The sequence below is a fragment of the Lipomyces arxii genome, assembly GCF_038497795.1.
Source record: "Lipomyces arxii strain Phaff 12-163 unplaced genomic scaffold V1512scaffold_8, whole genome shotgun sequence".
NCBI classification, from domain to species: Eukaryota; Fungi; Ascomycota; class Lipomycetes; order Lipomycetales; family Lipomycetaceae; genus Lipomyces; species Lipomyces arxii.
In genome coordinates this window covers 328,921-356,023 of record NW_027117707.1, presented here as the reverse complement: position 1 = coordinate 356,023, position 27,103 = coordinate 328,921, and the positions used below count along the sequence as shown (strand labels likewise).

Below are 27,103 nucleotides of genomic sequence, written 5' to 3'. Positions count from 1 at the left end.
GGCAGAGATGAGATATGACAATCGCTGGAATTTGGATTACGCAGTGCGGCGAGCAGATTAGAGAACGAGACATCATCGTTTTACAAGTCCCAATTTGTGACACGTCTTCCTTTCTTTGACTCTCCTTGCCAATTATTCGGGTTGATTGTAAATTAGAACACGTATTTATGTCTACAAGAGAACAAGACCCACTTTTATTGTCGTCTGGTAGACAATCTGCCGATTCCGCGCTCGACATGAATGACAATCAAAGTGTTCAGTCAATCAACAGCGAGTCTCCCGATGAAGTTGTTGTTGGTCTTCGCAAAAATCTGTATACAACTGCTTCGTCAATATTTGCTCAAGTTGGTGCAATTACATTTTTTCTGTATATTTTCTATCATATCATGAGGCATGACATTATATTCTTCACCGGTCATCCTGTATGTTTTTAGATCTGGTTATGATGTTGGCGTGTTCTAACTAATGTAAAGGCTTTGAACAATTTTGGATTTCTTTTACTTGCACAGTCAATCATCCTTGTCCAACCTACGTCAACTGCCGCAGAGAAAGCTTTAGGTGCTACTGTTCATGGCATTTTTAACATAATCGGTGCTGCGTCATTCTTTGGCTCTTTTGGCATCATTTTTCTCAACAAGGCTGCTCATAATGGTACGTCCACTGTGACTTTAGTATCAGCAGCAAACTTACTTACTATCTAGGCGTGCATTTTGCATCTCCACATGCGGTGTTTGGACTCATTACATACATGATTCTCATGTGCAATGTTCTGCTTGGAATAACTCAATTCTGGATGCCGCATATTTACGGCTCACCCACTCGAGCGAAGAGTTTGGTAGATAAACTACGTTTCAAATTTAGCAGTCGTCATCTAACACGTACAGTACAAATACCACAGAGTCATCGGCTACGTCGCCTTGGTCTTTGGCTATCTGACTGTGTGCCTTGCTACTATCACAGACTACAATCGAAACGTACTAAGTCTTAGGTTTCCAGTAATTCTGGGCCTGGTCCTAATCACATCACTTGGACTTGCCGTCCGGATTCGTCCACAGAAGTTTCAGTTTAAGTCTAGGCGGTCATAGACTTTATCACACAACTAAGCACTTAATAGCAAAAGGGGGTTCGGGAGGGGAGAATTCAGGACTTGTAAATGTAGTTTCGAACCATTGGAATGAAAATTATGGTGACTTTATTATATAGACTGTAGTCTTGCTTAAAGAAGTCTGTATCTTTTCAGCAGTATCATTACAAAACCGAATATGAACACATAAAATTGTTGCTTAAATTACAGTACTCTTTTTCCTAATTTTAGATTGATCCTGTCTAACTCCTTTAATCCCACTCTGCGCCAGCGACGTCAGCGGTGATAGCAGTAGCATCAAATCCAGCAACAGGGTTTGCGCTGACGACATCGACGTTCCAGTCAGAAGTAGCCTCAACGACGGGAGCAGCAACAATCTCCTTAACAGGAGCGGCAATCTCGATAACCTCCTTCTCAGTCTCCTCGGGATCCCGGTAGAAGTACAAATCAACCATGACGCTCCATGGTTCAGTTCGGGAAATAGCCCCCCGCAGTCTCAGAATTTCCCGAGCCAATAACCACCAGATCAGACCAATAGAGTGTCGGCCCTTGTTGTTAGTAGGGATAGCAACATCGACAAAGTCAGTTGGAGAATCAGTGTCGCAAAGAGCGATGACGGGGATGTTGACGTATGAAGCCTCCTTAATGGCCTGGGCATCGGTACGGGGGTCAGTGACGACAATAATTCTAGGCTCCTTGAACGACCGAGTAATGTAATTTGTGAATGAACCAGGAGTAAACCGTCCAGCAATGGCAGTAGCACCAACGTGGGAAGCGAACTTGAGAGCAGCACGCTGTCCGTATGGGCGTGCAGACACAACGACGACATCAGATGGGTTAGGAATGGTAACCAAAATACGGGCTGCGAGAACAAGCTTTTCCCTATAGCATGTTATCTACCGTTTCATGGCAATATACACAACTGAACATACCAGGTCTTTCCAATGTTAATGACGTTCACACCGTCAGTTCTGGTCTTGTAGACGTAAGGTTCCATATGAGTCTAAACCACCAGTCAGTCATGCTCCCCGTAACTATGGTTTCTTCAACTCTTCTCGCAATAACATCAAATCTTGAGAAACAAGAGTCCATCTGACAAAATAATATTGCTTCTAAACTGATTTGAATCACCGATTACATACCTGGAGGTTCTTGCTTCCAAGATGGCACTGAGCAGCCAAAAGGAGCTCGATGTCCTGCTGGGTCGGGTTGAAAGCTTCAGGAACTGCAGGCATTTCGATTGCTGTAAAATTCGCTGCGATGAAATTTGATGTTTAAATTGTTCGTGAATTCTCTTGCTAGACTCTCGACGATGCCCAACGCGACTCTCGGGTCGTTCCAGTGGCAAACCAAATGTGCTGCGTGACTGCTAAAAGCCCTATATGATATATGTGTCACGGTGTAGGTCGTAGTCACGTGATAAGTTGATATCACTCACAACTCACTCACAACTTGAATGTGCCGAACGCTTAAACTCTGTCTATTTGCAATGAGATTCGACAAAATAACCCATCAGCAGTCATAGGCCAATTGATGCGGTGATATAAATTGAGCAATTCTGAAGAGTAGTGTCAGAGATGGCATATATGGGCTCTGGTAGAGTTGAGACTACAGTTTCAACGAATGGGCTTATTATCAAACGGACGACTCCATCAGCAACAACAGTGAAATACACGATATCGAATAAACCTTCCTCAAAAACACTCTTCTCACTATTCCGAACGGTTCTTAGGATATTTGCAACTTATTTGTTTGTGGTGGCGGTTGCACGCAGAACATGGTCGTTTTCTAGCATACCAATTGCATTACTACAAGACTTCGCAGTCACTATTGAAGACAGAATCATGTTAAGGTCAACATTTGTATACTCTCTTAACGATGACTTTGAAGTTGTGGCGGCTTCAATCTTGCTGCTTTGGACGTTCTGGAATCGAGAATATACTGAAGACAGCATTCTCATTTTGCATGACTTTGGCATCCAATTGTCGTCCACCGGAACAACAATACTTTCAAGATCATCACAGTTCATTCCACTGGAATTGATTCAAGATGTAATTTTGCACGAAGGATTCCACGGTCTTGGTGTTATCTATTTCTTGGCCGTCGTTGTTAAAGATCGCGAACGTTTACTGGTTGTGTTCCCTGTAAGTATATCATCCGTCGCTGCCACACTTCTACTGATTTGATACAGAATCTTTTGCCCAAACGTGCTGTTTTAGAGGATATATGGCGAGATATTAGGCGCTGTTTATACCAGCAACCGACGTCAATCTCAATAGGCAAAGACACTTATACCGTGCGTGATACAGTGCAGATCACGGATTCCAAACAGTGGAGGATGTAGAAAATCAATGGGGAATTTGTAAGATTTGGGAGTAATTGTATATTAAGAGGATAAAATGCATATGTTACAGGACCTCGTGTTAGCAAAGAACACAATAAACACGGGTGCAAAAGAAGTATATGCAGCATACCTCGCAAACAAAGCAAAATATTAACCGTATACATGCAATCTATAATCAAAACTCCAAAACACCATGATGAAACTATCCCGATCGGCTCGTCGCTTGGCGCTCCTCAAAAATACGAATTAGACTGTTATAGTTTTTCTGCAACAACGTCTTTGCACCTTTAGTGACCTTCATTATACGACCGGATATGTCAGTGCCCGAGACCTCGCTCTCTGTCATGATGCAGTCTTCACCTTCAAGGATTTTGCGCTCCCATTCAAGAGCTTCTTTTAAATATCCCTTCTCATAATATATCCACTCGATCACGTTGTTGAACTCGTGAATATCATGCTGCAGAGCGAATAAAATAAACCCTCGAGACAGAACAAATGTTCTTTCCGAATACAGCGACGAGCTGATAGTAGATGACTCTGTGCCTTGAATAGCATCATACCCAGCCTCGTTAAAGTACGGAGTGTTATTCAAAACCAAAGCTTGTAAACTTACAAGAAGCTGTAGAATCGAACTCGTTTCCGAATTCCATTTCTCAGATGACTGCTCACCTGGCCATGTCCCCAACAGCGACAAACAAATGTTGCCGTTCTCATACAGGTTAGGATTTACCCGACCTACACCATTTGTATTCCACGAATGAAAATAGCAGTCTGGAGGCTGAGTAGGAAATTGCGAGTTAATATATATGTCAAACACAAACGGCGCAAGTTCGTAAGGTGTACCCGCCGGCCCAATAATAAGAGCTTTGAACAAATCCAGACGGTTCGTGTACGAGCGAACATAAATACCCTTAGGCAATGATGTGTTCAAAATTTTTCTTTCGCGAGCTATTCTGCGATGGTTGACTGTCGCGGGAGGCTTGTTTGAGTAATGATGATGCTCATCGGGTTCAGCATCGAGAATTAAAAATTGAGCAGGTCCCGACACAGGCATTATTGACATTTCCGACAGAGCAGACTCTTGCCTAGCCAACGGCGGAGGAGCAGAAACTCCTCCCAAGCTTCGGACCTGAAGAGACTCGACATCTGACACCGGTGAACTCAAACTTTCCTTCTCTGATCCTTCTTCCACTCCAGTGCCATAATCTTCGCTGTCGTCACTATCAACCCATGACGAGTCTTCGGCGTCAATTTCGTGGCCATGTGCAGTACGCGCCGCCGCCGCCGCAGCAGCAGTAGGCATCATCAGATGCCGAACTGTTTCTGAGCGTCGATGACCATCAGTTCCCAGCTCTTCGTCTCCAAGACTCATGATAAAGTCATCGTCATCGTCATCGTCATCGTCATCGTCATCGTCATCGTCATCGTCATCGTCATCGTCTTCGTCTTCGTCTTCGTCATCGTCTTCGTCATCGTCATCGTCGTAATCATCGTCATCTTCATCATCATCTTCATCATCATCGTCTTCGGGTGCACCTACAAGTACACTAGCTGGATAAACAGCTTCTTTTATGGGATCAGCAAATCCAATCCGAACAGTGACTGAGCCATCCAAATTTAAAGACTCAATCTGGCCATACCAGTCGCAAATCGTTGGCAAGTGTTCATTAGAATCTGCGGCACTTGCATCTGCACTGCCATAGACAGGAGTCGATTGCCCGGACTGAAGAGGTAAGAAGGAACGTGCTAGCTGGGTCAACTGGTGATTCCCTTGGGATAAAATAGCCCTCGCCAGAGAAGACATTATACCTCCAGAATCTTCTTCAGCATCCAAGCGAGATTGACCATCTGAGCTGAAATAAGGAGTATGCGGTAGATACACAAAATCACCCACTCCGTAACTGATTAAAGGATGAGGTACCAGTTCGTAGAAACTTACATCATCAATCGTACTCGAAATGTTATCTGGCGTCAGTTTATCATTGTCCGTAAACCAGCGTACTCTTGCTGTTCTTTCCTTAGCATTCACCTCCTGCGCAACACCAATCTGTGTATAATCCAATTCAATTTCGAGATCTTCCAACGGCGCTTTGTTCATATCCTTCCTGCCAACATACTCGCCTGGCCAAACGTCATGATCATCAACCAGGAGATAAGGACTTAAATCCACAGCCTCTTCAAAACTGATAGTCAGGTCCTGCCACAGAATTTTGACGGTAGTATGAGTAGCGCTCACAATCAGCGTATTCACGTCAATTCCGCCATATCTTTCACGGCCAACCTTCGACATGCCATACTTCTCATATGCACCCAAGTGGTCCTTAAAAACCACACGGTCTCCTACAGTCCAATTTGCACTGTCCATCTTGTCCGAAAAAACCCGTAGTTTTGAGTAACCGACATCGTCAACTTCAAAGTAATCTTCTTCGCCTTGAGGCAGCCACCGAACACTGACTCCTTGAACCTCAGATTTTAATACCGTACCTATAGGCGGTGTCTGTGGATCGTATCCACCATATATCCATCGACCTCTTCGAATATTTTCACGATCAGTGGATACGGTCTGATGAGGGAATACCACTTCTGTTGTCTCAGCAATAGACCTGGGGGCTATACCACCTTCCGGAGCAATAGGTGATGCACTTGGAGAGACTATGGTCTCTAGTTCAAGTGCGTCGTCAACCCAAAGCATGCTACCATTGCGTAAATGAATTGCCGCTCTGTAAGAGGTTGCCGCAATCTCACCCACTCGAGACACACCATCGCTCACAAACTGACCCTGTTCCGGAAAAAGATATAACTGAATTTCATCTCCAGGAACGTTATGAACAACATGATTAGTAAGTGTATGTTGCAAAGAGACTGTGATCTTGACATCCAGAATAGTGCCAGACTGTGAATCAAGAGGCGAACGTTTGCAAATGTCACCGCATGAAAAAGAACGATCTATCAAACGAAGGGCTGCATCTGGAACAACACGGCGGCCTAGTGTTTCTGCCACAATAGTCTGCTAACATCAGTACTGAGTATTTCACATTTGTAAGCCGATTGACCTACCCAACCACGTGGAGGCAAACCCCATCTGAAATAGTACTCCACAATCTCAGGTGGTCCATCTAGCATTTCATTTGCGTATTTGTCATTTGTGTAGTCTCTGACAGTCTGTATCGATATATGTCAACACATTCTTAATCGCTTCGCTTATCCGCCTATACTCACGTCATGCCATGTTCTCTATCGAATAAATGTATCAGCTTTGTACAAATACAAATAATACACTATATTTTACCTCGACTATTCCAATATTGTTCTGATCATTTGTATAAACAGCATCTTCGCTATAGTACTATCAACAGATCAGTATTCACATTCTAAGAGTTTCACATGTTATCCAGGATTTGCCTTACCAAACGACTAGTTGTAGTCATTTCCGTCAATAGCAAAACATTCACTACTCAGTCAAGGACCAATTCTGACTGAGATAGTAGACTACGATGAATTAAAATATCACCAAACGTGGTGGATGTGATTCAAAGGAAATAATTTAAGAAACCTCGTTTTGCTGGTTTTAACTTTTAGATATTCAGGGTTAACTTGACGAACTGTAACAAAAATACTGACCACTTCCGGTCTTCCATGTACACTTCTATATAGAACTTTGCTCTTAGCAATACTAATAGTATTTATTAATGATTTATGCTAATCCACAATTTTGCTAATTATGTCTGTGCATAAATTCATATGGAGTTAACGTTATACAAAGACACAACGCACATTTTTATGCAAAAACTCCATCTCGATAAGCTCACATGCACAAACACCAAACAAAAAAAATATAGCTTTTTCTATGATATCTAATTGCAACAAGAAAAAAGTAAAACGTTCCGTGCTATTTTCTGAGCCTAAACCTTTTCAAACGCCAAAAACACCAAATCGTACTCGTCAAGTTCGTATACGATTTTATCAATCTTAGAATACCCCGGCAACTCTGAAGAGGGCAAATCTTTCACCGCCGTATCAGCAAAACTTGATTTCGCTCCCCGAGTCTCAAACATCGTGACACTAAATCTAGACGGACCGAAAATGTTCACAACATGATTAACCAATTCCAATGGCTTCATTCCAGAGACAGTCGATGGCACGTTAGTCTCAAACGAAGCATACGAGAAGTCAGGCTCCGGTGTGACATGAACAGTGAAGTAGTTTCGAGTCGTATCAGTAATACCATTAGCGGAATATCCACAAGGAGAAAACGAGAAAGCGTCAATGCGCGACGAAGGATACAACTTTCCAAGTCCACATCTAGATGTTACTTCTGCACCACCAATGTGGCCTGGATCAAGGTCCTCAGCAGATGATGTGGAGGCTCCTGAATCAGACGCTGTATCTGGCACAAGGCGGTCATTGTAGAATTGCAGTGCCTTCTTGGGATCAAGTCCCGTCATGAGAACTTCCAAAGTCTCGTCTTCAAATCTGCCTTCCTCAATAATACTGTTTACGAGTGACGGATCGGCGACAGCAGATGCGCTGGCATCACGCTTGGCAGAATACAAGTACCAGTGGTGATCGGAATTCATTCGACCAACCATGTATGCTGATCCGTTGGAAAAGTGACAGTCAAGATACTTGACCTCGTCCTTCCACGATCTGTGAGGATGTGGTTGACGATCAGGAAACATAAAATTCTTGCGTGAGTAAAACACTCGCCATGGCTCTAGTCCTGTAGGATACCTCGCCTCTGTTCGAGCAATTTCAAGTAAACGAGGAAGTCCAGCTAGTAATGTTGTTGTGCCACAGGTTTTCAGAATAATCTTATGTGGAAAAACAAACATGGACGACTCCGAAAGAAGATATGCGTCCATTTCAGCAGTTCCAATAACAGACAAGGCCTTGCAATGTACCAAATCGAGCATTTCTTCCCAAGACTCACGAGACACGGATTTTAGACCATCGTCTGCCATCGTACGAGGAAGATTGTATCTATCTGGCGCAAACCATACCTCTAGGAGCTTTTCCGGGCCTGCAACACTATAAGCACGTGACAAAAATTTCAATCGTGTAAAATAACAAACCTTCAAAGGCATTAGTAGAATCGAGAGTGACTGAAGTCTGGTGGTTAACAGAGTAAGAATTCTCTAGCTGATTGGCAGGGTTATAGTCATCATGGCCATTTATAGAAATCGAAGTGGGAGATACCATCTTTCAATGTATATGCACTGAATCTTAGAGAAACTGATAACTCTAGGTCGTTACAATAAATGCTACCGCTCTCCTAAATAAAGTGTCGCCTATAAACTTTTTATGGCGACAGCGACGGGGGACTCGGGCGGCAAAATGCTGTAGATATTGAGAATCTGACGATCGTAAACCGATCGGGAAGGACAAACAACAAGAGAAGTATTATCTAGGTCTATTTCGGATGTTTGTTAATGAACTACACCATATGCAACCGAAATATACTTTATCAAAAGCATTAACAATTTCACTTACTTTGGAGGGCAGGGAAAGCGTCGTAGAAGCTCCTTGTCCATACAGGGCACACAGCACAAGAGTTAAATCCGGACTGTCTCTGTGAGTTCAAAAAAGAAAATCAAAGCCTGTTAGATGGTCACTGCTGAGTGCTCCTTTATAATAAAAATACTACTCAGAGGATCAGCGCTTTTAAACTATGATCAGGGCTTTATCTAAAATCACCAAGTTCGCTTAGAAAAGCTGATCGGGTTTGAGAAGTGAAGAAGCACTTTGAAAGGCTCCAAAATTTTATCGTGGCGGATTCAACCAGCAAAATCTCGGAAAACTTTATATTTGCTTAGTCATAAAACTTTAAAGCTCTAGTATATATTTATAACTAATTACTAATTAGTAGAAGGTTTAGTTCCAAAACTTTAAAATGCGATTTGCACCAAACACATTTTGTTAAAGTTTCTTGACGTCCAGTTGAAACCAGACCTACCATTGGGAGTTCGCCACGCTCCCAAGTACGCAGACTAGTCCTTTGATGGCATTTTTTAGTCAGTGTTAAATGCGATTAATTTAACTTATAATTTTTATATGTACAGTGCACAATATCACAATTTCCGCGTCTATCTCTTCATTAAGTAATGATGTCAATTAAAGTTTTAAACGCAACGTCAACGAGATCAGGGGCTGACTTGAACTGTGTCAAAGAGGGTAGACAAGTACTAACAAAGTTTTGTTTAAAGCGCTGAGTGTAGCACAAGGTTTATAAGTTAAACCTTCCAGAACTTAGTTTTGTTATAAAGTACTTACATCTAACTTAGCATTTTTGAGCTTATAACTAATTAAATATAAAGTTTCGCGAGATTTCACTGGTCGAGTCAGAGTTTGAAGTTTTCAAAATAGTTGCGCCACAACTTTATTGCATTTTGTTTGAGCCACATTGAGGAGGTGCACTATATAATATACTGAATCAAAGTGATCTTCCACAAGTCCATCTGTATTTAAGAAGATTACTTTGGTTGGAATTCGGCGGTAAAGAGGATCGATGGCGCCTTTACCACGCGTATTTTTAGATATAAAATCATTAGATATATCAGGTCGTCTAACGATTGAACTGTTTGTTAACGATGTCCCTAAAACGTGTGAGAAGTATGATCTGGTTTGATAAATAGATTTGCTTCTAAGTGACTAACTTTTTGATCAATAGCTTTCGGTGTTTATGTACTGGTGAAAGGGGACCCAAATTGTCATATCAAAACAGCATTTTCCATCGCATCATTGCTGATCCAGATTTTATGGTTCAGGGAGGCGATATTGAGAATAATGACGGTACAGGTTAGTTACATGCTTTGTATGAGTTGGTCTTAGTCTAATGCACATTCAGGCGGCATATCCATATATGGTCGTACTTTTGACGACGAAAATATCGGCTGGAGATCGATTGACGAGCGAGGACTAGTTTGTATGGCAAGCAAGGGACCGAATACTAATGCAAGCCAGTTTTTCATAACTGTAAGTCAATATCTGTAAAGTAACAGTGAAGAAGCTTATAGTTTTAGTTAATTCCCTGTCCTGACTTAGATCAGAAGAATGTTGTGTTTGGGCGTTTGACTCAAGAAAGCATGAATGTTTTAGACGACTTTGCAAATGTTCTTACAGATCCAGACAATGATGATAGACCAGTTGAAGGACACGAACCGAAGATAACTAAATGCGGGGAACTGCTTTTCAAAAAGAAGTCGAAGGTAGTTGATGCGAAAGAATTATCAAAACTGTCTTCAAAACGTGGTAGAAGTGCATCACGTAGCTCCTCCAGAAGTGAATTGCGAAGTTCTTTCAAAAGCTTATCAGGAAGCCGGAGTTTGTCGCGTAGTGTTTCAAGAACTTCTAGCGGCAGGTCCGACAGCCAGTCTTCTCGCCAGTCTCGCAGCGGGACTGCTTCGCCAGCTCTCCCTCCAAAACAACTTACGAAAGAGAAACAAGCTTTGCAGCTTCCCCGAAATCCACTGCTTCGTACCGAAGACTCGGATGACAGGTGGGATAGGCCCCGATACCAAAACCGAAAACGGGCAAGTCCCACTGGATTACACGAGTCTCACGATGGGCCACTGAGGCGAGATCGTGGTAGGATTCGACATGATAATAATCGCAGAGACGGTTACAAAGACAAAAATAGGCATGCCAACGATTGGCTGGCTCGTGATAATGATCAGAGATTCAATGACCGTGCTCGATCTAGTCGGCTAGCATACGACGACAATGACAAAAAAAATGATCGAGAGAGGAGCAAGAGCCCGCCTCAAGTTAAGTACAAGGGACGAGGAAATATGAAATATCGTGAGTAACAGCTAGTTTGTGTATCATAGGGTCATGAAAAAATCAATCGATATTGTACAAAGGAATGCAAATCGTATAAAATTCACGCTTGCCGTATCTTCTTTAAAGATTCAATCAAGCCCAAGTATCCTTCTCTGGCTTCATGTCGTAGGAAGTCAGCCGAAGCCCTTACGTTGGGATAATCCTGCTGTCTGTCGAAAGCATTGCTAGGAGGAGCCGGACTTCTACCTGCCGCTGGAGTAGATGCAACTGACTCGGTCCTGATGCTTGCAGAGTCACTCGCAGTACTCTCACTTCTTGTTATGGTATCTTGTACAAGCTTTCGAAGCCTTGACGCAAACTCTGTTTTCGCCTGATATTCCTTCGTACCTTTCCAAACCTCCATTACTTTGCTTAATCGTTCAACTTCATCACTTGCGAGCTTAAACTTTCCTTCGGCCAGGAGATTGTGTATGCTGTCTTCTAATTTACCACTCCCACCGACCCTTATGTCAGCATCTATTTTCTTCGCTTCAGCAAAAGTGTCTAACACACGAATAAGGTTACGGCGCACAAGATCCAACTTCTCGAGGCGTTGCATCGCTGGACTTTTCAACGCAATGTCATTGTCAACACGTGGCTTCAAGTCAGTCTGCATTGTTGAATCCAATTGCTCAACATCGCTTGCTAGTAGCTCGACTTCGTATTTCAGCCGTTGTGCAGACGATAGCATTTCTGTGACAACTCGCTCAAGCTTTGCTATGAGATCCTGTGTAGCATGGTCTAATGAAGAAAAAATAGAAACAACCTCAGTGTGTAACTGGGAGACCGTTGTATTTGAAGGCTTGTATGACGGAAGAATTGAGTTAAGATATGCAGTCGGGGTTAGAGATGGATTTGAGAATGTATCGAGCAACTGCTGCGCAGTGATGTTAACAGATGCAGTTTGCTGATTTGTCATTATGAAATTTACTGTACACCAAAGTGCATCCTATGGAAACCAACCCTTTCTAAGCAATTGCTGTCAATTCACTATCTGTTTAGTCAGTCTGAAATGATTAAGTACTACAGATGTCATGGTCTTCAACGGTGCGGCTCAAAGGTGTAGAACATGGCGAAACCTCATGTCGCGGCAAAACTCTACGGCGACAGTCAAGTATTACTTTGTAAAGCAGTAAAGAATGTTCGGATTCTCATGGCCGACATCCCAGTCTTCTTCTGCAGGTCCAGGATGGCAAGTCCGGTTTCTGCTGTTCTTAGTAGGATCAGCAATATCGTCGTACATGATATCAAGTCTCATGCGTCAGATGCTGGCAATCGAGTCCAAGCCAAAGCGCAAGGCTTCAGCTAATGACGCGCTTAAGAAATTGAAATTGAAAAGGCCGGACTTGGATTTGGAAGGGCTGAATGAGTACGAAATGAATATCATGGCTGAAGTAATTGCTCCGGAAGATATCCATCTCGGTTTTGAAGGTATATGCCGTGAAAAAAAGGATGGTGCTCAATACTGACTCAATAGACATTGGTGGTCTGGAAGATATTATAAAGGAATTACGCGAAAGTGTTCTATACCCGTTAACTATGTGTGTAATTGTTCTGTCTGTTACTTGCTCTCATTACTGATTGATACTAGGCCAGGAGTGTTCTCTCAAAATTCACCTCTACTACAAGCTCCGAAAGGCGTTCTTTTATATGGACCACCAGGATGTGGAAAGACAATGCTAGCCAAAGCACTTGCTGCAGAAAGTTCAGCAACATTCATTAACATCAAGATATCGTCAATTTTAGACAAATGGTTTGGCGAATCGAACAAAATTGTTGCCGCTATTTTCTCACTAGCCAGAAAACTTCAGCCATCAATTATATTTATAGATGAAATAGACTCTTTCCTTCGAGAACGGCAGAGCAATGAACATGAGGTGATTTCAATGCTCAAAGCTGAATTTATGACTCTCTGGGACGGGTTGACTAGTGATGGCAGGATCTTAGTGTTAGGTGCGACAAATAGGCCAAATGACATTGATTCCGCTTTTTTGAGAAGAATGCCTAAACGATTTGCCATTAAACTCCCGAATGCCGATCAGCGTCGGCGTATCTTACACTTGATGCTGAAGGGTACTGAATTAGATGTTAATTTTGATTTAGAGGCAGTCGTTGCAGAAACAGTTGGTTTGAGTGGTAGTTACATTCAGGAGGCCTGTCGTGATGCAGCAATGGTTCCCGCTCGTGAATATTTTAGCGAACACTATACGGATGGCATTAAAAATGCAGCAAAGGCGGATACTGACGTGAAACTACGGCCGTTAAAGACTAACGACTTTTTTATTACGAGAAATATCAAGCAAACTACACAAGATGAATCTTCCACACAGCGAGCTCCTGATGTGGAATAGTGTACGGGAAGACTGTGAAAATTCTGACCCGACTCAGTCTGAGCCAGACAGTTTCTTGCAATATATTTCATAAAGAGACACAATTGACTTGTATTTAAGTAGTATTGTACTAGTATTTAATGTTTCTAGTTTCTTTAGAATCTCTTTGAATGGGATTGTTCATAAGCAGAACATAGTTCAGCATAAATGTAACATGTTTAGCCACTGACGGCATTGCTGGATACCGTATGCACCAGCAGTCATCCTCACTGCAGCTCAACTTCTAACAACCAGTACAAAGTGACCATTTCACACTCGTCAGTTTTCTGGCAATTTTTAATCTAATTGGATTTTAGCAATTGTCTCTGATCAGAATCCAAAATGGCTACTCCCGCAACGCCTTTTAAGGTTAAAGCACTTTACGAGTACATCTCCGACCATCCAGATGATCTGTCGTTCCCAGCGTCCCAGATCATAACTGTAATCACAGAAGTCGACGACGAGTGGTTCGAAGGTCGGTATTTTGATGCGGCTGGTGGGATTCATGAAGGAATGTTTCCTCGGAATTTCGTTGAGATTTTTGAGGAAGGCCCAAAGGTTCCGTCCCACCCGTCGAGACCTCAACGAGCATCGGTTATCGAGCAACCTGTGTCTGCTCCTGCTCCAGTCGCCAGTTACACTCCCGCTGTGTCTGCTTCAAAGGACCTCACTCCAGAATTTGAACAACATGTTTCTGGTCTTGAATCAAAGCCGAATCCTGTCTCTGCTGTTTATACTACACCGGCATCTGTTCAGGCACCTGTTCAAGCCTCGGCATCAGTCGCGTCTGCTGCTATTGTTTTTGCGCAATCCCCAGAGCCATCCACGGTGAAAAGCTCATTCAAAGATAGAATTGCGGCGTTCAACACAAACAATGCGTCTCCGATCACTCCGCAAGCTAAACCTTCGGTACAGTCGTTTGCTAAGAAGCAATTTGTACCAGCGGCGCCATCTGCATACATTCCGCCTATCTCACAATCTGCTCCTAAGTCCGCGCCTCCACCAGTCGAGCAACCAGCAAGTCCCAGAACAAGCTCCGAAGAAATTTATTCTGAAGACGTTCATTCATCGCATGATGCCATCAACACTGGCGGAACGAGTCTGAAAGATAGAATAGCATTACTGCAACAGATGCAGATGCAACAGCATGCTGCAGCGACGGCAAAAACTACAAAGAAGAAAGGGAAGCATGCCAAACATCCGTCACAGCAATTGGCTAAAGCTCCAGAAGAGATTGCGGAATCTGAAGAGTTAAGCGATGCCTCTGCTCCTCGTCGGAGTATCGACCAGAGACATATGGAGCCTGAGCTAGAGTTAGTACCAGAAGCATTGCCGCCGATTCCTCAACCGGTTAGTGCGCGTCAATCGCTTGACGAATCTGAATCGTATGATTCGCATGCTATTGGTCTTGAAGAAGAACCTACTGGAAATGTCTCAGATGTCGAAGACAATCTCGCCAATCTCTCAATCGTGCATGGTCCCATTGTACCAGAGCTTGAAGAAGATTCTGCTGCTAACGCAGATGATGAAAATGAAAACGAGTACGAGGAGGAAAATCAAAATGGGGGTGAAGACGAGGAGGAAGAGGAGGAGGAGGAGGAGGAAGGAGAAGAGATTGATTCCGAAGTTGCTCGGCGTATGGCTATTCGTGAACGTATGGCTAAAATGTCTGGTGGTATGGGAATGCCTTTTGCACTTCCTGGTCCCATGGGGTTCCCAATAGGAATGCCAATGGGAATGCCCATGGGTGGTGCTCCAAAAACGAAAAAACCTGCAGTACCTGCTCCAGAGCCTGAAAAGAAAAAAGAAAGAGAATCAGAGAATGAAGCGGAATTCCAACAACAACGACAGCCGGTGCCAATGCTGCCTATTATCGTACCGGAGACTGCAACGCCGGCAGTAAATGAGGACGAATCGTCGGACGAAGATGAGCAAGGTTATGCGCAGTCAGCAGAAGGAGTAGAATCTTTAAGGCAATCTGAAGATTCTGGGGTTGTTGCAGGTGTTGCTGAAATGTCAATTCAGTAAGTATGCTGTCAAGTATATCGATTTACAGTCTTACCGTTAGTAGTGATACGCAAGCAGATCCAGATAAATTTTCAGAGGTGTCTTCTACTGATAGCGAAGACGGAATTCAAGATTCCTATGTTGAAGAACAGTCAACTACGGACAGGTCAGTAGCTCCACTGCCACCGGTCGCGGCTCCATCTGCAGTTGCGCCTCCTGTGGTGTATAGTCCATCTCAAGTATCTTCACAGATACCACAGTCACCGCGAACTCAACATGTACCACCACCACCACCTTCACAACCTCCGGCACCCAAATCTCCACCAGTAAATCGTGCGGTGCTTCCACCACTACCGCAATCAGCTCCTATGCCGCCACTTCCTGATCGTAGTGCCGTCCCGCCACCTGTCCCAAATCAGGCACCTACGAGCTCGGTACCCCAGCTTCCACCTCTTCCTCCCATGCAAACCAGACCTTCAGCGGTTTCACCATCTGTACCGAAAGCTAGCAGGCAGATGCCATATGCTCCTCCGCCGATTCCTACAATGCCCCCAATACCGCCTGCACACGCAGTACCAACACGACGATCAACTGATCTGAGTGAAAACACCGTGTCACGAAAATCGACTGAGTACATTTCCACGGACAGCGATGAGGACGTGAACGGGTACGACGAAGCGCATAACGACAACACTTCTTACCAAGCAGGCTCTGCGACCGAAGCCGAGCCGTCATACACGCATGACCATCGTGTTCCTGCCCAGGCACCACCGCCAATTCCAGTGCAGGCACCGCCAGTACCAACCTTACTTCCTCCACCTGTCACACAGCCTTCATACGATTCCGGCTACGGTACTCCACAGTCTCCAACAATGCCTGGATTTACACGTGCGCCGTCGATGCGTGTTGGAGCACCATTAAACCGAGTCACCTCAGGCTCATCATATTCAGACCGCAGGGTCTCATCTGAATACGGCCGTCAATCGACTGATCGTTCGCGCACGAATGATGTTCGTCGGTCAATGGAGTGGTCTTCAAGACCATCAATAGACTCTTACTCTATTAGTGATCTCGATTTGTCCGAAACCACTGGGTGGTGGACGCAACCTGAAGCTGTGCCACCCACGTTGCTTAACAAGTCACAAGAGCTTACTTGGGAGGTTGATGAGACTATGCACACACGACGAGGTAAGCGGATTATAGAGCGTAAAGTCTACGTGTTGTACCCCGACTACTCTCAGACGATTGTGACTGTCAAATACGAGGCTGAGAACGCGGGACGTGTTAAGTTTGAACAACATCATAAGCCGTCTCCGCCGCCACTACGCCGCGATCAGCTAGAAGACGCGTACATGAGATTTGGTGCTGAAATGAAGAAGTTCGCTAGTGAGAGTGCCGGTCAATCGATCGGAGACGGTAGTCCATTTGCATATGTACAAAGTGTTATTGCACGATTTCCAGATGCTCTTCCGCCTGTTGGGCGTCGTGCATATGGAGCCGTTGTATACAGCAATTTCGGTAATGCATCAGTGACCCAGACGGACGAAATAAAGCCGGGTGACATCATTACGTTCAAAAACAGCAAGTTCCAGGGTCACAAGGGTTCGCTGCATACGAAATACTCTGTTGAAGCCGGCAAGCCATTACATTGCGCCGTTGTCACTGAATGGGACGGTACAAAAAAGAAAATCAAAGTGCTTGAACAACCAAAGGATAAAGGCCGGGTCCGAATGGAGAGCTACAGATTGAGCGATTTGAGGAGCGGTGAGGTTGTGGTGTACAGAGTTGTCGGGCGGGAATACGTTGGATGGGAGGGTGATATGTAGAAAAATAGCAGCCGCGTCTAGTTTTTACCTCTTTTTGCATATCATTACTTGTGCCCTTTTGTTATATTTACATTGATCCGAACGTCGTATCTCGACTCACATATCTTCCAACATTGAATCATACAAATCCTTCAAATCTTCCTTTCCCTCATTTGGCTTCTTTTCAGCCGTCAAGGCAGCAAGAAGACCAGAATTGTCTAACGCTTCAATTGGAGCAGTGTTGACGCCTGGTGAAACCATTCGCGAAGAAGAAAACAATTCAGCTTCGAGCGGCTGAAGTCTTATACTTGGATCTCCCATGCGAGTGAACTGAACTGAGTCAATCTTATACTCAGACACGCTAAACCTACTCGCAACATCTTGTAGTCTGTCTGAAGTCTGGGTGGTAGGAGCAGCAGCCACGAAACCGCCAGCAGCGACCTGTTTGTGTCGTCGAGTGACGGCGAGATCACGGCCACGGACGGTAGGCGAGTACGAAAGCTGAGTTGGTGTGATTACAGCCCGACCACGGAGCGCGTAGCCCAACCCGCCAGACGCAGTAATTGGGGTCGTAAACGTGTCTGAGAACGAGACGCCGAGGTAATGCAGTGCATGAGACTTAATTTCATGAAACTTTTCAGAGTTATACGAGTCTTTGAGCGATAAATTGTGTTTCTTCAAGTACTTTGCAAACGACTCCCGCTGAGCCGCTGCCAAGGCCGTGAGTTCTTTAATTTTTGACTTGCTCAGCTCGCTCAGCCTTACAGGAGCAAAACCAGGAAGCAAAGGCTTAGTGCGGAGCTCCGTGTCAAGCAGGTTAATGTCCGATTCGTCGCAAAACAAAGCAGATTTGCGCTCTCTTTTGGTCTCACTAATCTGGTTAAGCATCGCGGTAGCAAACGTACTCAATTGAGTAGACGGCGTGCCTAAAGCCTTAGACACTGCAGCGAACGCATCGACGCTATCAACCGAAGGTGCCATTTTACCTTGTGTTCCACTTTCAGCTGAGTTTGGCTTAGAACCTTCTACTCCGGAAGACTGTTCGAGATTGGCAGTCAGGTCCTCGGCCGAGTTCTCATTCAATGTCTCTGTAGACGTGACCTCGTGCGCCCGTGACAAGTCGTTCATGTACTGTGTGTTCAAATTCCTTGCCCGTGTTGCCCGGTCCACGAGCTCTTGTGACGCAAGCACAGGCGCTGCCATCTCTTCAAATCGCTTTCTGGCCCGAAAATAGTGTTCTCCGGGAATAAACGTCGTGAAGCCTTCCGGAGACTCCAATTGCTGAACAACAACTCGACCAGCATGCACATACTTCGACCGACCAGGTAACGGTCCCTTTAGACCCCATTCGCCTCGCTTTTGAGATCCTTTTGAAGTTGTAATGAGCTGCAGAGTCGGGTGTCGGGTGCGCGCACCACCGCTGGATCCAACTTTCCGCGGCAGTGCAAACAGGCGACTGTGACGCAAAAGTGCGTGTAGATGTGATGACATTGCGCCCAAATCTGCAACTTGTGCTGCGTTAAATAATTGACGACTGGTTTCACGAGAAAATACAGAGTACATTTGAAAATTCAAACTTTGCGCTACAGAGGGTTAGGGCTAACTAGGCTGTCGTCTCTTTGGAGGACCCGTTCTTCTAGTCAGAATTTAACAAATTAGATTTACTTTAGTCTAACTTATATACATACTTTCTTTTTGAACACTCATAATCCACATAATTACACCCAAATAAAATTGTTACAGGGAAAGAAAAAACGCCTGAAATAGTGAAATCTAAGAATATACAGAATAAACAGTTACACCGCCTTGAAGTTGGCTGCCCGGTTTGTCACGGTCACCAATATCTCCAAAGCCCATGTGAGGCAAGCCAACAAACAAATATCCATGCTGTCCATTTGAAGAGATACGGTTGGTTGCTACTGCAGCTGAAGCCTTGCCAAACCACGCTTCGGTCTCAGTTTGCGAGCCTTGAGCCATCGGGTGTAGTCTTAGCACGGTCGCTGCCATAGTATCAAACTCCTCGTCGTCCTCATCGACATCCTGTGCCCGAGCCATAAAGGTATACAGTGCGTTCTCAATCTCAAGACGCCAAACAGCACCATTTCCACGCTCGGCAAATGGCGACGAAATAAAAACAGTGTTTTTGAAAGTTGAACCCTGGATTTTCGTGCCAGCGTAGCCGAATTTACCAAACTCGTCATCGTCGCTGTCGGCGATAATGTACGCCAGTAGTTTGGCACTCAAAAGTTTGTTCTTACCCCGCTCTCGAACAAGGTAAAGGTAACAAACACCGTGTTGCGACTGATCGACTGCCCGGCGATGCCGTCCGCGTCCATATTTATAATTTTGACTGTCGAACGACTCGTTAGGTGATCCAACCAGAACCCATTCACCAAGGCCAGAAATGAATCCGGTAAGCAAGACACCGCTTCCAAAACCTGTAGTAGAAGCTGGACCGCTTAAAGATGGAAACATCCAAAACAATGGCGCACCAGAAGCGGCATCAAACGCATATACCGCACCAGTACCTGGGGCGCCAATATACGCTAGCCGTCGTGCTTCCGAACCATCATGATCGGAAAATGTAATGGTGGCACCGAAAAGCTCGTAATCCTGATTTAGGGCTAACGAGTTAATCGAGACTGCCGGCCTTAACAGCCGCGCAAGTCGAACAACATCCATCTTCAGGGATGTTGCTCCTTCCAACAACGCAAATGCAATTCCCCGGCCAGATAAAACTAAGACTTCGCCTTGCTCACATGCGGATGACGACGCGTCACTGTTCGGCGCACTGACAATAAGATCAGGAAATCCGTCTCCGTCGAGATCGTCAGCACGTAGATTAGTGCCAAACAGTTTTCTACCGCGCAAGCCATACGCCGTAGTCGTGTCTTCCGAAGGTGGCTCCAAAGTCATCAAATGTGAGCCAGATGCAAAGATATCAATCGTCGAAGTACCAGGAGATGACACGGCTAGCATTGTCACATTAAAATATTGCACTGGCGCCATCGACGTACCAAATCTTCGCGGTAAAGTAAAATTAATTGCAGCCTGAGCAGTCTTTATATCTTTGGGTGGCGGTAATGGAAGACGGTACCTCTCAAGAGCAAGAAGATCAAGACGCGTCACCCCAGACGCATCAAACATTTCTTGTATAGTGGACAGCGGTATGACGTAAACTGCACCGTCTTCGAACTCATATGGCGCCGAAATTGCAACACAAAGACCAATGCTCTCACCGCGGAAATTACCAAATGCAAATGAAGATCCAAATTGTGAGCCTGCAACGCCAGTCGAAATGAAAATTGGCATTTCGCTACCAGGTGCCAAAATGGCCTGTTCAGATCGCTTGCGTTCGTATTGTGAAACATCAACTTCCGCAGACTTTATCTCTGTGACCTTACCGTCTTGCGAGACACTAGTTTCAAGAGTTGGCAAGATTTTTTGAATGTAAGGATCCAGCCTATCTGTAACCGACACAAAGACGTTTTCTGCTTCATGGTAGTGCTTAGTAGATGGTCGTCTACCAGCGAAAACCTGACATAAACTCCAAGCATCATTGCCAGGACCATCTTCAAGCCAAGATGTAAAGTTACCCAAACATCTCACAATTGACGACGTTATTTCACTCAATCCACCAAGAAAATAGTCTTCAAGACCGTCCACAAGCACAGGCGACTTCTTCGCATAACCAGGATACATAGTATGAGCAATGTTAATCTCAGCACCAAGTGCAGCTACTCCCCGCGCCATGCAATACTCAAGCGCAGCTCTGTTGATATCAACGCTAAGCAGGCCGTAGATGTTGATTATGTCTTGCGACGGAATAGACCACTGCTGCATAACCCAACTAAGATCACGCGAAGTTCGAAGTAACCGCTCGACCATAATCATGTCGCCGCCCATGTCAAGAGTACTATGGGCAGCTGAGTAATCTCCGTCAAAGTCGCGAATAGCCATAGCAGCCAGTAGACCTTGGTCAACGCCGAGCGAATGCCAAGAAATGTCAGCAATTTGGTGTGTTAAAACGCCATATAGAAATGTACGCAGTCCAACACCATCCGGGTTGTTTACGGTCTTGTAAGTGTCATGATAATATTTAGCAGCAGCATGCAGGAATGGAGGCCAGTGGGCCAGTTCGGCGGAGTCTGATTGTGACATGCATCCGTAGAATGCGTCAGGAAAAAAAGCACCAGGAATTGAAAAAGAGGATTGAGACTGCTCAGCTGGAGGCAGATGCTCACGAATTCGAGACAGAATATGGACATGAACACTGAGTATGGCTAGTCAATAGGAAAGATCAGCAAAAAGAGCATTTAATTACATACCCAATACCACATGCTGATACAAGTAGTACATTCAGTTCTATCATAAGCGCACAAGTGCGCAGAAATGAGAATTTCATGTTGTATTCATCAGACTTTAATAGGTGCGAGTGAAGGGAGTCAACTGAGGATTCATTTTAAGAAGGTTCACACCAGTTTCGAGCATCCCACCAAACCCTGATAGCTGCTAGCACGAGCCATTCTGATAACCACTTCAACTTCACCTTCTTTACAAGTCATGTCAATGTTATTATGTTTTAATAAGTAAGAACTGGCATTTAACAGAGTGGAGTCTATATGTATCTTGTAAATTTATGCAAACAATTACAGGTCCTTCTTGGAAAAATCTTTGTATGCCTCCCGACCTTTCTCAAAAACAAAATTCACTGCTTCTTCAACGGGCTCGTCAAAAAGATATGGTAACAGCGGAACAACAGAAAGGCCAAGCCCAACTGGTCCCCATCTTCGAAGAGTTGGGTTTGCGGTTTTGTTCATTGCTTTACTGGCATATTTGACGGTCTATCACATGTTAGTATAGAAATATTGTGTATCAGTGAGAACAAACCGAGTGGATTGTAAATGCAGGAAGCCCCATACTAGCAATGCTCTGAAAAACACCACGCTGTAACATTGCTACTCGCCAATCAGGAGGAACCCCGGTAGTAAGTTCTTCTCCCTTCGCCTTCAATCCTAAATATTCTTCTTCTCGAAGACGAGCTTTGTAGCCTTCGTATGCAACATCCCCAATTACATATGACCAGCTTATGCCGTAAGCAGTTGTAACAACAGCCGGCCGAACTAAGGGTCTAAACGATTCACCAATGTCAGATGTATATGCAACATATCGCTGCGCTGCCATGACAATCTGCTTATTAACACCATTTGATTTTTGTTTAACAAAACACATACTGTCTATCATATATTAGTTAGTATAAGTTGACATAAATCATGTTCACATACTCTCAATCGGTTCGCATATGCAGCGTATCGTAAATTTGATTCGGTACTATCAGGCACATCTCCTTCCACAATGTCATGCGCAACTTTTTCTGCCTTTTTCTCTGCCTTGTCCATAATCTCTATGTATTATTCACGTTTTTAATAAAAATTCCAATCTAAATAGTTGAGGATAGTATTAAGCCAAATACAACAATATAAACCTGGTCAGCTTTAATTTTACTCTACAAATTGAACATATGTAGCCGAGCCGAGCCGCCGAAATGTGCTTTAGGGCAAACAGTACCCCTGACCCCAAACAGATGACGTCGTAGTTTTGCAGTTCAAAATTGTCACGTGACTATCCGAATCCTAGTTTTTGGTTTGTTTTGTTGTTTCTATTTCAGTTCATATTCCACTGAGCCTGGCCATATATTTATCCCCACATCTTCTCAGAGCGTTTGGTTCCTTGCTAAAAATTGAATTTACTTAACGCTTAACTACAAATCTAGGTTTCGGCATGGCTTCGCGGCCTTTTACAGTATGGTGCAGCAGTTGTCATTCTTTAGGAGACGCGTAGTGGTGCAAGAAACAAAAGTTCTGCCAAGCACACGAATTCGATGCACAACAGAATGATCCACCAAATGTAAGGAATACAAAAAATTGGAATAGTTTTGTTGTGAAGCTACATAAACAGACGGATGAAGCTCTGATTATTATAGTTGAATAATCGTAGATTAGACTGCATTTTAATTCGGAAGCCCAAATGCAGTGCTTTGTTTACAAGAGCGTTTTACACTATAAAGAGCTCGTCAAATTCTTTCCGTCGATGATCAAGGCCTGACAGACTCAGAAACCGCTGCGTAAATCTTTATTTTAGTGCACGAGATACCCTACTCTCGATTGAAAAGTATTAATCCATGCTTCTTCTCTCTCTCTGCGGCAGAATTGACCGAAGACGCCGCTATATACGAAAAGTAGAAGAGTTTGTTTTAGAATGAGTTGCACTAAATGGAATTACATAATATAAGTATAAGTCACGTGACTTACTGTGGATAGTAAAGACTTTCTACAAAACGCCATATACATCATTATGTAGACTAACAAACACATCTATTTAATGGCCACAATTGAATGAATAATTGTCATTTATTGGACACAAGACCCGTTGAATTGAATTCGTAAATATGCAGATACAATATCAATATGTACTAAATAAATTATGTAGGGTAATATAAGGCATAAATACCAAATGTAATACTCACTTTCATTTATAGTCCCATGCATGGTGAAGCACCATCATGAGTTCAAATTTGTTGAACGCGTTGTTTACGAGAATTTTGCTGCTAAAATTGCCATATCGAAACTCGAGTTCTAGGCCGGATATTGTCGTATTATTGCAGACTTTGACTATAAACTATTTGGCACAAATATGGATCGAAAAGCACCTCGTTCCTCGCGTCTCGGGTCTCATGCCAGTACGCCTTATGCGCGATCGGCAGGGACAAGCGAGGCACCTCGTACACCGGCTCGGGCCCGAGATACTTCAGTAGCTCAGAATCATGTATGTATGAATAATTCGAAGGGAAATTCGTCATACTGATCGAATCATCAGGGTACTCCTGGCACAATATTTTCTAAAATGATTTCAATGTTTACACCATCGCGATGGACTAGAAATGAAACTGAAGGGGTGAGCGGCGAAAATGGCTTAGGTGAAGAAAGAGAAATTAATAAGGAACTGGCGCTGGAAAACGGAAACACACAAGCTTTACAATCTAATGGATTAGACAGTCCAACTAAATATCTGCCATTTCTTTTTTCACCAGCCAAGCAGTCTGCTACGCCGGTACGATCTGCACAGCAGTCTTTCACATTTACACCTGTGGTAGATTCTGATGCAGCACACTTACAAAGTGTCGTATCACCAAATCAGAAATTGGCGCAATTTTTTCAAATGAAGGGAAGCGCACCGTTGTCAGATATCGAGATGGAAGGTGTCATGTCGTTGATGAAACAGGCTCAAGAGGAGCAGCAAAAGCAGTTGGGTGATGCTCATGCTGGTCGGACATCGCCGCTTGCTTCTGTCGCAACTCCACTATCAGCAAGCGGATCAATCACCGAACAGCTGTATCCTTCGGTCCCGTCGTTTACAACCCCATCACACCATCGCCGAACCGCTTCATTAACACCAGGAGTTCGCGCGCCACGATACAATCCGATTTACACTCCCCAGTCACGAATGACCCAGACGCCCAGGAGTGCGAGACCAAAGTCATTAATTGAACTGCCTTCGACTTCTACACCGTTCAAAGCGCGGACTCCACGTGCACCACAATTGACTAATACAAACGACGTTACACCTTCTTCAAAGCTAGTGGCATCGACTCCATCAGACACATTACAAATCGTGGCAACACCGACCTCATCGACAAACAAACGACTGTCGCAGACCGCCAGTGCCTTGCTTTCGCTACTTGAACCGGTGGGCTCACCTCTAGAGGTCGCTGCTGCACGAGCTGAGGATAGAGACCGGATGACGGATCCAGCAATCAAGGCGTTCGTGAACCCGTACGCTGCGTCGTCGCCGTTGGCGTCCACACCAGCGCGCAGAAAACAGGCGAGAAAGGAATCTCTTGCCGGCTCGTTACTTGCCAGCAGTCGCAAGAAGCGACAAGCAATTGATGAGATTGAACGAACCATGCCGGCAGAAGAAAAGGTCAGCGCCTTTGCGAGCGCGGTTGCGACTGTGACACCATCTGCGCCGCCTTCGAGTGTCAAAGCACCTGAGTCTCCACCGCAGCCTCTGTCTTTGCCATCTGTCCCATCTACACCAAAAGGTGAGCAATCGATGCCAACAGCGAACGGATCCGAACTACGAGCATCGCAAGGATATTCGTCATTGGCGGACAGATTCAAACCGATAAAGTCGTCTCACTTGAGAGAAAGCATTGTCATGAGTCCGCCAGAGAGTCCGGCCAGCAACGCTCGCAGTCCAGAAAAGAAGCGGACACCACCTAAACCAGTGTTTTCTTCGAATCTAGTACAGCCGGATTCGCCGTCTCCAGCACCAGCTTCGCCATTCACTTTTGCTGCTTCATCGGCACCTAAGATGGAATCCACAGTCAAGAGCACCGGCTCGGAGGTATCTAAAGTGGAATCTGTGATCAATCGAAACGAGTCGGAGGGAAAAGCACTAAAATCGAATGACTACAAGGCCTATGTGCCGCGGTTTTTCTTTACGGATCCGACACCTGTTGTGACGGATTCTGAGGCGGCCAGGACAAAAGCTAAAGAGACGGCTGAGGTTATGTGGCAGGATTACAAACACAAGTTCATGTTCCCGGTCATCTCTAGAAGTGATAAATAGGATTGTAATATAAGGATTGTAATATACATATTGTATAAGTATATACCATTGTACGACGTAGGGCAATCAACAGGCGAAATCTATTAAAAACAACAAAGACATAAATCGCAGAAATGCATGTACATAATTTGCTTTTTTTAGTTTGTTTAAAAACTTGTGCTGAAGTTGCTATAGTATGGACAGGGCAGCCGTGTGCCCGCATGTAAAATGAGTACTAGTACATAAGAATCACAATAAATTGGCACAATAAAAACCATCCGATTAACACCGCTTAGTATCCAACAAGCTTTCTCCGACCAATGATTTCGCCGAGAGAGAAAGCACCGAGGACCTGCATGGTGTACCCTGTGAACTTAAACACTGCGGTTCCGTTGATTGATCTGACGAGCGAGATAATAGCCTCAGGAGACGAGATGACGGGAAGAATCTTTGCATACACGGACTTGAAGGTTGAAACGACTTGTGGGATTTGAGGAGGAGTAAAAGCTTCCTTGAGATAGACTTCCTTGGATACTTCGGCAATGACCTTGCTCCAGTAGATGCTGGTGTCGATGAACGCTGTGAATTGTTAGTACACCACATTCATGACATGTAGAAATTTTATAAGTTTAAATGATTTAATCAGCTGCTCCGAACAAACCACGATAGTTGCTGCTCAATGTTCCCCCCAATTGAGTCTAGGAAACACTCATTTAAACGAGATAATTTCAATTCCGTTTAAAGCAATAGAAAAACAAACGTACACTTTGTAGTAGCGACGGCAGAAGATGCTCGCTCAGTGATTTTGGTCAAAGTCGAGTTATAACGAGCTTGCTGCTGTCTGAAAACCACTCTGCTAACGGGACCAGCAGCGAACATCGATCGTAACGGCGAAACAGATTGTCTGAACATTATTTAAGGATAGCGAAAAGACAAATAAAAGCGACGTAACAATAATTAAAGGTCAAAGAATGCTGTTAGCAAAGAAAAAAGCAGTGTTAGTTCGAGTGGAAAAAACCGGGGAACTTTTTACTCTATTCCGGTTCGATGATTTTACTGTGTAACA

At 44.3% G+C, this 27,103-nt stretch overlaps 14 protein-coding genes across 14 annotated transcripts; 6 read left to right on the top strand and 8 right to left on the bottom strand.

The window, feature by feature from the left end:
• Positions 1–88: 88 nt before the first annotated feature.
• V1512DRAFT_263259 (uncharacterized protein) lies at positions 89–1,288 on the top strand. Its single transcript, XM_066916458.1, has 4 exons — positions 89–422; positions 474–651; positions 702–835; positions 885–1,288. Exons 1-4 carry the CDS (start codon positions 168–170, stop codon positions 1,083–1,085), a joined length of 768 nt encoding a protein of 255 aa, XP_066771442.1. The 5' UTR covers positions 89–167; the 3' UTR covers positions 1,086–1,288.
• Positions 1,176–2,383, bottom strand: V1512DRAFT_263256 (40S ribosomal protein uS2). The gene is made up of 3 exons (XM_066916457.1): positions 2,227–2,383; positions 2,017–2,087; positions 1,176–1,966 (listed from the first exon to the last, which is right to left on the bottom strand). The coding sequence occupies exons 1-3, from the start codon at positions 2,317–2,319 to the stop codon at positions 1,336–1,338; spliced, it is 795 nt and encodes a 264-aa protein (XP_066771441.1). The 5' UTR covers positions 2,320–2,383; the 3' UTR covers positions 1,176–1,335.
• A 161-nt stretch (positions 2,384–2,544) lies between these two features.
• V1512DRAFT_239119 (GPI-GlcNAc transferase complex, PIG-H component-domain-containing protein) lies at positions 2,545–3,657 on the top strand. Its single transcript, XM_066914196.1, has 2 exons — positions 2,545–3,228; positions 3,276–3,657. The coding sequence occupies exons 1-2, from the start codon at positions 2,662–2,664 to the stop codon at positions 3,426–3,428; spliced, it is 720 nt and encodes a 239-aa protein (XP_066771440.1). The 5' UTR covers positions 2,545–2,661; the 3' UTR covers positions 3,429–3,657.
• V1512DRAFT_239115 (uncharacterized protein) lies at positions 3,631–7,091 on the bottom strand (the record flags this gene model as incomplete). The annotated part of the gene is made up of 7 exons (XM_066914195.1): positions 7,050–7,091; positions 6,836–6,990; positions 6,718–6,774; positions 6,648–6,662; positions 6,486–6,590; positions 4,797–6,435; positions 3,631–4,751 (listed from the first exon to the last, which is right to left on the bottom strand). The coding sequence occupies exons 2-7, from the start codon at positions 6,854–6,856 to the stop codon at positions 3,631–3,633; spliced, it is 2,958 nt and encodes a 985-aa protein (XP_066771439.1). The 5' UTR covers positions 6,857–6,990; positions 7,050–7,091.
• Positions 7,092–7,330: 239 nt separating this feature from the next.
• Positions 7,331–8,627, bottom strand: V1512DRAFT_208146 (S-adenosylmethionine decarboxylase; the record flags this gene model as incomplete). The annotated part of the gene is made up of 2 exons (XM_066913430.1): positions 7,331–8,448; positions 8,501–8,627. The coding sequence occupies 2 exons, from the start codon at positions 8,625–8,627 to the stop codon at positions 7,331–7,333; spliced, it is 1,245 nt and encodes a 414-aa protein (XP_066771438.1).
• A 942-nt stretch (positions 8,628–9,569) lies between these two features.
• On the top strand, positions 9,570–11,270 carry V1512DRAFT_164584 (cyclophilin-like domain-protein). The gene is made up of 5 exons (XM_066913084.1): positions 9,570–9,690; positions 9,743–10,037; positions 10,096–10,223; positions 10,273–10,400; positions 10,448–11,270. Exons 2-5 carry the CDS (start codon positions 9,934–9,936, stop codon positions 11,231–11,233), a joined length of 1,146 nt encoding a protein of 381 aa, XP_066771437.1. The 5' UTR covers positions 9,570–9,690; positions 9,743–9,933; the 3' UTR covers positions 11,234–11,270.
• On the bottom strand, positions 11,204–12,259 carry V1512DRAFT_263244 (uncharacterized protein). Its single transcript, XM_066916456.1, has one exon. It carries the CDS (start codon positions 12,163–12,165, stop codon positions 11,308–11,310), a length of 858 nt encoding a protein of 285 aa, XP_066771436.1. The 5' UTR covers positions 12,166–12,259; the 3' UTR covers positions 11,204–11,307.
• Positions 12,260–12,353: 94 nt separating this feature from the next.
• Positions 12,354–13,805, top strand: V1512DRAFT_263243 (P-loop containing nucleoside triphosphate hydrolase protein). Its single transcript, XM_066916455.1, has 3 exons — positions 12,354–12,677; positions 12,724–12,787; positions 12,838–13,805. Exons 1-3 carry the CDS (start codon positions 12,386–12,388, stop codon positions 13,595–13,597), a joined length of 1,116 nt encoding a protein of 371 aa, XP_066771435.1. The 5' UTR covers positions 12,354–12,385; the 3' UTR covers positions 13,598–13,805.
• Positions 13,806–16,644: 2,839 nt separating this feature from the next.
• V1512DRAFT_208087 (putative sh3 domain protein) lies at positions 16,645–17,448 on the top strand (the record flags this gene model as incomplete). Its single annotated transcript, XM_066913428.1, has 1 exon — positions 16,645–17,448. The coding sequence occupies one exon, from the start codon at positions 16,645–16,647 to the stop codon at positions 17,446–17,448; it is 804 nt and encodes a 267-aa protein (XP_066771434.1).
• Positions 17,442–19,137, bottom strand: V1512DRAFT_263241 (mitochondrial 37S ribosomal protein bS1m). The gene is made up of 2 exons (XM_066916454.1): positions 19,116–19,137; positions 17,442–19,063 (listed from the first exon to the last, which is right to left on the bottom strand). Exon 2 carries the CDS (start codon positions 18,988–18,990, stop codon positions 17,545–17,547), a length of 1,446 nt encoding a protein of 481 aa, XP_066771433.1. The 5' UTR covers positions 18,991–19,063; positions 19,116–19,137; the 3' UTR covers positions 17,442–17,544.
• Positions 19,096–21,898, bottom strand: V1512DRAFT_164545 (zinc dependent phospholipase C-domain-containing protein). Its single transcript, XM_066913083.1, has 2 exons — positions 21,756–21,898; positions 19,096–21,700 (listed from the first exon to the last, which is right to left on the bottom strand). The coding sequence occupies exons 1-2, from the start codon at positions 21,830–21,832 to the stop codon at positions 19,201–19,203; spliced, it is 2,577 nt and encodes an 858-aa protein (XP_066771432.1). The 5' UTR covers positions 21,833–21,898; the 3' UTR covers positions 19,096–19,200.
• A 104-nt stretch (positions 21,899–22,002) lies between these two features.
• On the bottom strand, positions 22,003–23,026 carry V1512DRAFT_263238 (mitochondrial 18 KDa protein-domain-containing protein). Its single transcript, XM_066916453.1, has 3 exons — positions 22,713–23,026; positions 22,318–22,617; positions 22,003–22,271 (listed from the first exon to the last, which is right to left on the bottom strand). The coding sequence occupies exons 1-3, from the start codon at positions 22,824–22,826 to the stop codon at positions 22,077–22,079; spliced, it is 609 nt and encodes a 202-aa protein (XP_066771431.1). The 5' UTR covers positions 22,827–23,026; the 3' UTR covers positions 22,003–22,076.
• Positions 23,027–24,120: 1,094 nt separating this feature from the next.
• On the top strand, positions 24,121–26,058 carry V1512DRAFT_271293 (uncharacterized protein; the record flags this gene model as incomplete). The annotated part of the gene is made up of 2 exons (XM_066917635.1): positions 24,121–24,252; positions 24,304–26,058. 2 exons carry the CDS (start codon positions 24,121–24,123, stop codon positions 26,056–26,058), a joined length of 1,887 nt encoding a protein of 628 aa, XP_066771430.1.
• On the bottom strand, positions 26,051–27,094 carry V1512DRAFT_263235 (mitochondrial ATP synthase g subunit-domain-containing protein). The gene is made up of 2 exons (XM_066916452.1): positions 26,802–27,094; positions 26,051–26,616 (listed from the first exon to the last, which is right to left on the bottom strand). Exons 1-2 carry the CDS (start codon positions 26,947–26,949, stop codon positions 26,330–26,332), a joined length of 435 nt encoding a protein of 144 aa, XP_066771429.1. The 5' UTR covers positions 26,950–27,094; the 3' UTR covers positions 26,051–26,329.
• Between the last annotated feature and the right edge of the window lie 9 nt (positions 27,095–27,103).

Excerpts from the sequence above, each read along its gene's own strand:
- V1512DRAFT_263259 (XM_066916458.1), top strand. The coding sequence starts at position 168 with ATGTCTACAAGAGAACAAGACCCACTTTTATTGTCGTCTGGTAGACAA. Across the intron at positions 423-473 it reads TATTCTTCACCGGTCATCCT|GCTTTGAACAATTTTGGATT; the intron begins GTATGTTTTTAG and ends ACTAATGTAAAG. Across the intron at positions 836-884 it reads CCACTCGAGCGAAGAGTTTG|TACAAATACCACAGAGTCAT; the intron begins GTAGATAAACTA and ends TAACACGTACAG.
- V1512DRAFT_263256 (XM_066916457.1), bottom strand. The coding sequence starts at position 2,319 with ATGCCTGCAGTTCCTGAAGCTTTCAACCCGACCCAGCAGGACATCGAG. Across the intron at positions 2,088-2,226 it reads TTGGAAGCAAGAACCTCCAG|ACTCATATGGAACCTTACGT; the intron begins GTATGTAATCGG and ends CTGGTGGTTTAG. Across the intron at positions 1,967-2,016 it reads ATTAACATTGGAAAGACCTG|GGAAAAGCTTGTTCTCGCAG; the intron begins GTATGTTCAGTT and ends AACATGCTATAG.
- V1512DRAFT_239119 (XM_066914196.1), top strand. The coding sequence starts at position 2,662 with ATGGCATATATGGGCTCTGGTAGAGTTGAGACTACAGTTTCAACGAAT. Across the intron at positions 3,229-3,275 it reads GTTTACTGGTTGTGTTCCCT|AATCTTTTGCCCAAACGTGC; the intron begins GTAAGTATATCA and ends GATTTGATACAG.
- V1512DRAFT_164584 (XM_066913084.1), top strand. The coding sequence starts at position 9,934 with ATGGCGCCTTTACCACGCGTATTTTTAGATATAAAATCATTAGATATA. Across the intron at positions 10,224-10,272 it reads TGAGAATAATGACGGTACAG|GCGGCATATCCATATATGGT; the intron begins GTTAGTTACATG and ends ATGCACATTCAG. Across the intron at positions 10,401-10,447 it reads CAAGCCAGTTTTTCATAACT|TTAATTCCCTGTCCTGACTT; the intron begins GTAAGTCAATAT and ends TTATAGTTTTAG.
- V1512DRAFT_263244 (XM_066916456.1), bottom strand. The coding sequence starts at position 12,165 with ATGACAAATCAGCAAACTGCATCTGTTAACATCACTGCGCAGCAGTTG.
- V1512DRAFT_263243 (XM_066916455.1), top strand. The coding sequence starts at position 12,386 with ATGTTCGGATTCTCATGGCCGACATCCCAGTCTTCTTCTGCAGGTCCA. Across the intron at positions 12,678-12,723 it reads TATCCATCTCGGTTTTGAAG|ACATTGGTGGTCTGGAAGAT; the intron begins GTATATGCCGTG and ends CTGACTCAATAG. Across the intron at positions 12,788-12,837 it reads GTTCTATACCCGTTAACTAT|GCCAGGAGTGTTCTCTCAAA; the intron begins GTGTGTAATTGT and ends GATTGATACTAG.
- V1512DRAFT_263241 (XM_066916454.1), bottom strand. The coding sequence starts at position 18,990 with ATGTACTCTGTATTTTCTCGTGAAACCAGTCGTCAATTATTTAACGCA.
- V1512DRAFT_164545 (XM_066913083.1), bottom strand. The coding sequence starts at position 21,832 with ATGAAATTCTCATTTCTGCGCACTTGTGCGCTTATGATAGAACTGAAT. Across the intron at positions 21,701-21,755 it reads GTATCAGCATGTGGTATTGG|TGTTCATGTCCATATTCTGT; the intron begins GTATGTAATTAA and ends AGCCATACTCAG.
- V1512DRAFT_263238 (XM_066916453.1), bottom strand. The coding sequence starts at position 22,826 with ATGGACAAGGCAGAGAAAAAGGCAGAAAAAGTTGCGCATGACATTGTG. Across the intron at positions 22,618-22,712 it reads CATATGCGAACCGATTGAGA|ATTGTCATGGCAGCGCAGCG; the intron begins GTATGTGAACAT and ends GTTAATAAGCAG. Across the intron at positions 22,272-22,317 it reads CTGCATTTACAATCCACTCG|ACCGTCAAATATGCCAGTAA; the intron begins GTTTGTTCTCAC and ends AACATGTGATAG.
- V1512DRAFT_263235 (XM_066916452.1), bottom strand. The coding sequence starts at position 26,949 with ATGTTCAGACAATCTGTTTCGCCGTTACGATCGATGTTCGCTGCTGGT. Across the intron at positions 26,617-26,801 it reads TGCCGTCGCTACTACAAAGT|CGTTCATCGACACCAGCATC; the intron begins GTACGTTTGTTT and ends AACAATTCACAG.